This window comes from Marmota marmota, unplaced genomic scaffold (genome assembly GCF_001458135.2).
Source record: "Marmota marmota marmota unplaced genomic scaffold, marMar, whole genome shotgun sequence".
NCBI lineage: Eukaryota > Metazoa > Chordata > Mammalia > Rodentia > Sciuridae > Marmota > Marmota marmota.
In genome coordinates this window covers 20,597,327-20,605,861 of record NW_026000082.1, presented here as the reverse complement: position 1 = coordinate 20,605,861, position 8,535 = coordinate 20,597,327, and the positions used below count along the sequence as shown (strand labels likewise).

Sequence of the window (8,535 nt, the reverse complement as noted above, 5' to 3'; positions counted from 1 at the left end):
TTTTTTTTTTTTTTTTTTTTTTTTTTTTTTTTTTTTTTTTTGTACCAGCTGTTGAATCCAAGGTACTTTTCCACTGAGCCACATCCCCAGGTCTTTTTATTATGAGACAGGGTCTCCCTAGGTCTCTTAGGGCCTCACTAAGTTGCTGAGGCTGGCTTTGAATTTGCAATCCTTCTGCCTCAGACTCCCAAACTGCTGGGATTACAGATGTGCACCACCATGCCCAGAAAAATCTAACTTTTTTTTTTTTTTTGGTGCCGGGAATTGAACCCAGGGCTTTGTGCATGCTAGGCAACACTCTACCACTGCCCCAGCCCCAATTTTTCTTTTTAAGTAAGGTGTGATTTTAACCAGAAGTAACTCAAACTTAGGCAGTGATTAAACCTAAATCAACCAAATTTGATTTCATAATAATTTTAAAAAGAAAAACAAATTACAGCCCTGAGCACAAAAGTAGGAACAGGAAGGGATGTCTTGAATTAAAACACAATGGAGAACTCAAAGCTCCTTCTCAAATACAATTCCAGAGGTGCAAATCTTCCCACCTTACAGAGTGAGAAACTGGCAGGAGGAAGGTTACAATCAGCTCTTGCCCAGGTCCCCAAATGTGACATTTCCTTTTCCAAATCTGAACTTTTGCAAATGCTACTCCCTCTATATTGGAATGCCCCTCTATTTTTCACTAGGCAAATTATCAACCCTTCTCCAAAACCCAGTTCAAATCTCCCTCTTTTAATAGCTCTGATAACCCATCAGAAAGTTAATTGCTTATTATTCAGTAACGCAGTTTATTCTTATTTTGTAACTTTTCTCTATGTTAGGTATCTGTTTTCCTTCTAGTAATAATTTTCAAGGAGTTAAGAATAGAAAATAGCTATATATAGGCATATGTGTGCATGTTTATGTAAAAAGAAAGCATATCAGATATGCTAATGCCTTGACTTTGAGACTCCTTCATGTACTTTAAAATTTCATATACAGCATTAAAGAAGGGCATGAGATTTATTTATTTACTTATTTGTTTGTTTATTTATGGTACCAGGGATTGAATTTAGGGGCACTCGACTACTGAGTTACATCCCCAGCCCTATTTTGAATTTTATTTAGAAATAGGGTCTCACTGAGTTGCTTAGCGCCTCACTAAATTGCTGAGGCTGGCTTTGATTTCGTGATCCTCCTGTCTCAGTCTCCCTAGCCACTGGGATTACAGATGTGTACACTGTGCCCAGCGAGATTTATTTTTTAAATCTAAATGGTGAAAGAGTTTTAAAAGCTTGAGAAACACTGAGTTAGACCCTTAGGTGCAAGGACTACATTTTGTTCATTTCTATATTCCCAGTATCCAGCACAGGGTCAGGCACAAAGTTAAGTATGAGTTTGCTGAATGAATTAATATGCCCAAAGTCCACTGCTCTGGAATTAGAACATGCCAAAACAGAGCACGACCCAGGCACCAAACAAAGGTTCTTTCTTTCTTTCTTTCCTTCCTTCCTTTCTATTCTTCTCCCAGTCCACCCCATTCTGTCCTCCTCAGTTGAGAGAGAGAGAGAAAGAGAAATTGCCTTGGTGCCAGAATACCATTAAAAGGATTAATTTAGGGACCGGTGTTTGGACTGTCACATCCAATCACTACCCACAGATCTACAGCTTCCCAAATCAGGCTCATGCAAAGAGGAATCAATTGCAAGGACACAGAGGGTCTGAACAGGCATACTAATGGCCTCCCGAGGTGCCAGCGGCCAGCTTTGACACTCCCATAAATTATCTGCCTTTTGATTTTACCTGTAGCTGTGGGGCACAAGGCACAATTTTGAACATATCAAAGCAATCTCTTGTAACCCAAGGCTCCCCAAGGAATGTCCCCAAAGGAGAAAAGGCTAAAAACAACAACCCAAAGGGGATCTGCTTCCCAACAGGTCTGGTCCTAGCAGTCATCAAACATTAAAACCCAAACGAACCAAAGAGATACAGTAGGACTCAAATGAAGCCTCAAAGATATGGACAAGGCATGTATCAGACTGCAGTTCTGCAATGACTACACATCTCCCACTCAAGGAAAGAGAAATCACAGCAATAAACAAACGCAATTTCATCTGGAGGCAAATGTGCGCTAGCTTTAACAGTAAGTCACAGTATGACTTTGGGCAACTCACTTAACCTTGATGGGCCTCAGTTTCCTCACATGGTAGCAAGGAAATGAATACTATCTGAAAAACTTCCTGCAGTGGTGGTAAAAGCAATCTAAAAAATTCAAGAGGCACTTTACAAAGATGCAGGGCCTCAAGGGTGACAATATCAATAAATGGCCCCAGACAAATAAGGAGGTATGATTAGTCACAGGTGAAATTTACTGGGAAACTGCTCATTCAACTCACTTTACTGATGGTGTTGAGACTAAGGTCCATCCCCCCAAAAATTCTGGGATTCTGAATGGAACTCCTGCTGTGTACAAATTTTCCATTAGGCAGGACAGTGCCTTGCTTTTGTTGTAACTTCCTCCTATGTGCTGGCTCTCACCACCAGGGCTGTTTCTATCATTTGGACACAATGACAACTGTGCTGACTCTAAAGTATTTGTCAACTATTTCCTGCTTTAAAAAAAAAAAAAAATCATTGTGTAAAATACTATTAGTAATAAAAATGTATCTAGGCACTGTGCTAACAGCTTTATATACATTACCAAAGCCTTTAACCAACCTATTAAGTCCTCTATCTCCATTTTACAGATAGGAAAGTGAAGCTCAGAGAGCTAAGTCACTTTTGCAAGGTCACATAAACACTACTATCAGAAGCCTATAGGTTGGGCCAAGTGCAGTGGCACATGCCTGTAATCCTAGCAACTCGGGAGGCTAAGACAGGAGGATTGCAAGTTCAAAGTCAGCCTCAGCAACTTAGCAAGGTCCGGTCTCAAAACACAAAACTTAAAAAAGAAAAAGGTGGGGGTGGGGCTGGGTGGTTAAACACCCATGGGTTCAATCCCAGTAACACCCTCCCCCCCCCAAAAAAAAAAAAAAAAAAAAGAAAAGAAACCTACAGGTTTGGGGTGGAACCTACAAGCTTCCCTCTAGCAATGTGGAAGACAAAAGTCAAGAGCAAACACAGGGCTCTGTGCTATAATCTCATTAGACACTCAACAAATACTTTATTTGGTTCCTGTGCCTGACACATCATCATATCTGAACCAGGAAACAATTTCTAAAATTGGGAAAAGGTCATCAGTCTGCTGCAAGCAAGGAAAGGAGAGACTGAGTAGGACAGAAAGAGGACAATTCCCTAGAAAGCTTAGGAAAATGGGTCAGTTTCTGTGTGTATAGTTCAAGTAAGTTCAAAGCAACTGACATTAAGCCATGAACCCTAAAACCAATATCCCTTCCAGGGCTTTATTTATTCCATACTTCCTTCAATAGAAAATAGTTCCCAGAGCTGGGGGTTGTGGCTCAGTGGTAGAACACTTGCCTAGCATGTGCAAGGAGCTGGGTTCAATCCTCAGCACCACATAGAAATAAATAAATAAAATAAAGGTATTGTGTTCAGCTACAACTTAAAAAAAAAAATTAGAAAAAGAAAATAGTTCCCAAAATCTTTGAATTCATTCTATATCAACTTTCCCTTCTTCTATCTACTCTAGTCTGTGAAATAGGAGCTGATATTATCAACACATTCCTTGACAGACATACTTTAAGCTACAGTGGATAACCAAGAAGTTAGTGAAGAGAACCAATATAACCATGAAAACAAAAATGCAGTTATACTTCATTGTAAGGACCAAAATACTTCCACAAAAGGGGAAATATAAAATGCTATCCATGTAACTGCCATAGCTTCCTTATTGGTCTGTTTCAAGTATTATCTGTCCCCTTCAATCCATTCTTCACACTGACATTAAAGCAAACTTTCTATAACACAAAACTAACATCACTCTATTACCTAAATCCTTTTAATGGCTTCCTACTATTCTTAAGGGACAGCAAACTAGAGTCCATATATTAAATACAGATGCCACCTGTTTTTATAAATAAAGTTTTATTGAAATACAGCCATGTTCACTCATTTTCAAACTGTCTATGGCTGCTTTCATACATAACTGCCAAGTTGTGTAAAGCAGCCACCACAAAGGATCAATATTTACTATCTTGTCCTTTACAGAAAAGATTTACCAGTTTCTAATCTTTTTCAACCCACCCACATAACTCCAGGTCTAATTCTAAGAGTTTATAAGGCTCTGCCATCAACTTATCTTTCCTGCCCCTGCGTACTAAGCACTGTTTAAATCACACTGGACTTTCTCAAACTCAACAAAGCTCTGACACTTGGCTCCTTGTGTTTTCATCTAAATCTAGGTGAAGTGGTTACTTCCTCTAAGAAGCTGTTCCTGCATACATAAGTCTGGGTTAGGGACACTTCTGCACTCCCAAAGAACTTGCACTTCCTTTACTAGAGCACTCTCAGGTATAACTAACTGTCTCTTTACTATTTGTCTCTCCCATGAATTTTTAAGTTCTTTAGTGGCAGGGACAGTGGCTGTCTCGTTCACCATTACAATTCCAGAAACAAGCAAATTGCTTGGCCCTTAGTTATTACACAAACTGCCTCCAAGACCCTAGATAACAATCATCAGAGTCTGCCTTTTTAGCAAGCCCCTGATCCTGGCAAAATGGAGACAGGTTGGGACTAGCTATTCACTTAAAGCTATTCACACAACTCAAATTAAACCAATATCACAAAGGCTTTGGTCAAATACATTAAGAGTCAAAGGCTGGGCTGGAGTTGTGGCTCAGTGGTAGAGCACTTGCCTAGCATGTGAGGCACTGGGTTCGATTCTCAGCACCACATATAAATAAATGAATAAAATAACCAACATCTAAAAAAATATTAAAATAAAAGAATCAAATGTATGTGTTTCATCCTCTTGTATTAAGACATGTATTTCTCAGGATAAAGGACTATTCTAGCTCTATTCAACCATCCTGAAAGTAAAGGGTGTTTATGAGATGCCCATTAAAAAAATCATGAGAGAGCTCAAGAGTCTGAATCCCCAATTCCAATTCTCAATTTAAAGTCTTAGGGAAGTTTCCATAGGTTTTGAGCATATGCTGCCTAATAAAAGAAGCTACAGAAAATCAATCTGCACCAGTCCCACCCCCACCCCCACCAAGCCCAAATACTGATAAAGAAGTCAAGTCAAACTTGACCATGCAACAGGATTCTCACCTCTCCTTACTTCGAAGATGCCAAGACTGGCAGCTGGGGATGCTGAAGGTTCTGTGAGAGCTGGAAAGCCCCAATGCTGTGGACAAACACACATCTCTGCAACAAGTCTATTTCAACACAAAGGATCAAATCCCCACTAAGGATCATACTTCACCTCAAATTCCTAAACTCAAAACTTTGGGATAACAGCTATCTATGTAGAAAAACAGTTTCCTACAGAACTTCCAGAAGCTATTAGTACCATATTTGTTTTTGGAATGATGGATTTCATGTTCTCTAGTAATATCCTTTTCTTGGTAAGGAGACTTACTTCCTAGAAACATCAAATATTTACAATGTCTGAGCCTGGGCTGAGAAAGATGGCCATGAAGTGGTGGCTCACTAGATAATTTCAGAATCCTATCTAGACAAGGAGATACTAGTAAGGCTGACAATATTCCAAACTCAGGAACTAAGGCTAGGTTAGGACTGAGGCAGGGGTTAGTTGCCACAAACCCACAGGCCATATTGCAAATGGCCACAAATACCAGGAAACACTTTCAGGATATTTCCAATTCTGCTTCAAGTTCTAAGAAAGTCAAAGTAACCAAACCCCAACTCAAACCATCAATGGACACCTATCCTATTTATCACCTAATTCAGATTTTCCAAAGAACCAGAAGTTGCATGATGATCCTATAAGCTAGTGATGTCCTTTACACAAAGAAGCACAAGTGGAACCAATACATTCCTGTCTACCATTATACACATTTAAGACTTCATTCTACTCAGGTCCTCGGGGAAAAGGCCACTCACTAACTTACCCCACCACAGAGAAAACACTTTTCAAAATGAAAGGGAATATAAGCACTTTTATTTAGAAATTTCAAGTTGGAGGAGGCACTCTTAGGCAAGCTCTATGACCTAGCTAGCTGATTATTTACAGGATCTTTGGGCAGGAATTGTTAATGAGCTTTTAATTTGGAGTGCTTAAGTTGCCAAAGTGCTCTGAGCTCCAGTGAAGCAACACAGAATCCATAAAGGAAACCTTATCAATCACTTACTGGCAGCTCCCTTCCCCCATTCTGCACCTCTTGCTGAAAGGCAGCCAAGTAGGTTTCTAACTAAGATCACAGACACACATTAGTGGAGTCACACTCCAAGTCCCTGTTTATAAATTGGCTTTTAAATGGTAGGGGATTCAGGTATAATATACTTAGGTTCCAAGAACGAACCCACTAAAACAAGGTATACTGTATATGATAAAGTCAGAATAAAGCAGAATTTGATGAAGTCAATTTCTGGTAACAACTCTACAATTGAAAACCAGGTCAGGCCCACACCTTTAATCCCAGCTACTTGGGAAGCTGAGGCAGGAGAATGGCAAGCTCAAGGTCAGATTGGGCAAATTTACCAAGACCCTATCTCAAAATAAAACTTAAAAAAGGGCTGGGGATGTACCTCAGTGATAGCGCACTTGCTTACCAAATGGGAAGCCCTAGTTTCAATCCCCAAAGTACTACAGGATTGGAAAAAAAAAAAAAAAAAAAAAAACCACATCCAATCACAACCTACTATAATTAAAACAGAGAATAGTCTTTAGCCAATGAAATTCATGTTTTGCTGCCCTAATGCTGGGAAACTGATGAAATGTTGACAAGAGCAAATGCCATACCAGTGGTCAGAGACCTCTAGCAGAAAAACACAGTGGCCACTATTCGTTGCCAAATTCAGCCGTAGGAACAAATTCCACATACCTAGTGAGGGACCCCCACATCTAGCATCTTTCAAGTCAACAAGAAGCAACAACAAAAAATAAATAAATTTTAAAAGAAAGTTACATTTTGCAAGAACTCACTGTTATGCCTCAATCCAAATTAATGTTTTTTTGTCTTAAGAAAACACCTGTTGCTGGCCCACTTGCAGGAAAGGCAAACAGAAAGGTAGCCAGGTTAGGCCCTGATTCACTCCTTCCATCGCTTCAAATTTACAGAGGTAAACTGCTAATTTTGTGTGCATGTGTCGGGAGGGGGAGAGGGGATATTCTCTCTCTACTATCTCCTTGCTGTTTCTAGCCTCTCTGGTCAAACCTCTCTAGTAATTCCAAGTAAGGAGTCAGCCCCCTTAATCAACTCACCCAATCTGTCTGGCAAAACCCAGCCCCGCTCCCCCTACACCAGAACGCTACTCAGTAGATCATGCATCGGGGGTGAGCACACCGGCCAGCACCCCAAACTGCAGAAACTATACAAGCCACGACCCGCCACCCGCATGCATTAACCAGGGCCTAGGCTGGGGGAGGGGGCTCTCAGCATCACCCACCCCAGGGTGTTGCCCCCAACTCGGACCCATCCAAGTCCAGGGGAGCGTAAGGGGAGGGGCAGGGGGCCAGGAGACCAGCCCTCCTTCCCAGGGCCGCCCCCGCCCCCCATCAGCTGCGGGAGAGGCTGTCGCCATGGCAACGCCCCCTCCTCGGGGCCAGCGCGGCAGGCTTGCTCCAGGTGCAGGCCCCGACGTCTCCCTCGGCCTCAGCAGGCGCTCAGGGTAGTTGACCGCGGCGGGCGCGGCCCGCGCCGACAGCGGCGCCGGCCAGGCAGAGGCAGGGCCAGCTCCGCCTGCTCCCCACCGCCCGTTCCCGGCCGCCTCAACAGCGGCAGCCAGCACCACGAGTCCACAACACACCGACTCACCTCCGCGCACTCTGACCCCGACCGACGCGACGGATGGGCGGGCGCAGTGGCCAACCGCTGAGCCCGCCGTCGGCCCCTTTGACCAATGGGCTGTAGTGGGGCAGGGCTTCTTCTCCCCAAATGCTTGCTCTCCCGCCGACATGCGCGCTAAAGTATGTCAAGATGGTGACTGCCGGTGGCGGCCTTATGGGACTTGTAGTTTTGAAACTGCACGTACTCAGAAGAGAAGGGGAGGGTCACTTCTGAGCAGTGAAAGGGATTTTTTAAAAACTGAACACTTCCTCAGCCCTAGAGCGACTCAGGTGCCACACCTATTTTTTCCCCACTTTTCAATATACGCATAAGGTGAGTATAGGCTCATAAAATGACATTCTGTTTAGGTGACACTTTCTCCTGATTCATTCATTCAACAAGTAATTATTATCATCTACTTTTGAATGTGGGCCTAGGGGAGATCTGGGAGGAGGGTAGACAGATTAGGAAGAAAATGCTTAGATTTCTAAAGGGCATAGGGAGGAGGGAACTGACTTGTTCATGTCCCTTCAGAGGGAAGCTTCTGGGTTGAAAAGGCTTCTGGCTGCAGCTGTGGGAAGCTTCTACAATCTCTCCAATCACCTGGAGAGAACTCTTACCAAAGCCAGTTGCCTGGGAAGTT

At 42.5% G+C, this 8,535-nt stretch overlaps 1 protein-coding gene across 15 annotated transcripts in view; it reads right to left on the bottom strand.

Annotated features, from left to right (window-relative positions):
* The window catches only part of Eri3 (ERI1 exoribonuclease family member 3), a 132,714-nt gene extending 124,794 nt beyond the window's left edge, over positions 1–7,920 (bottom strand). For 5 of the 15 annotated variants that reach the window (XR_007352051.1, XM_015485107.2, XM_048815517.1 and 2 more), the window contains exons 1-2: positions 7,513–7,874; positions 5,212–5,287 (exon numbers count right to left, since the gene is read on the bottom strand). Coding sequence is in view for 9 of the 15 variants with exons in the window: in XM_015485107.2 (XP_015340593.1) it covers positions 5,212–5,287; positions 7,513–7,647 (211 nt within the window). In the remaining 6 variants the exon portion in view is untranslated. Of the gene's footprint in view, positions 1–5,211; positions 5,288–7,512 lie in introns of those variants that run through there. The other 10 variants (XM_015485105.2, XM_048815518.1, XM_048815522.1 and 7 more) reach the window with 9 other exon arrangements.
* Between the last annotated feature and the right edge of the window lie 615 nt (positions 7,921–8,535).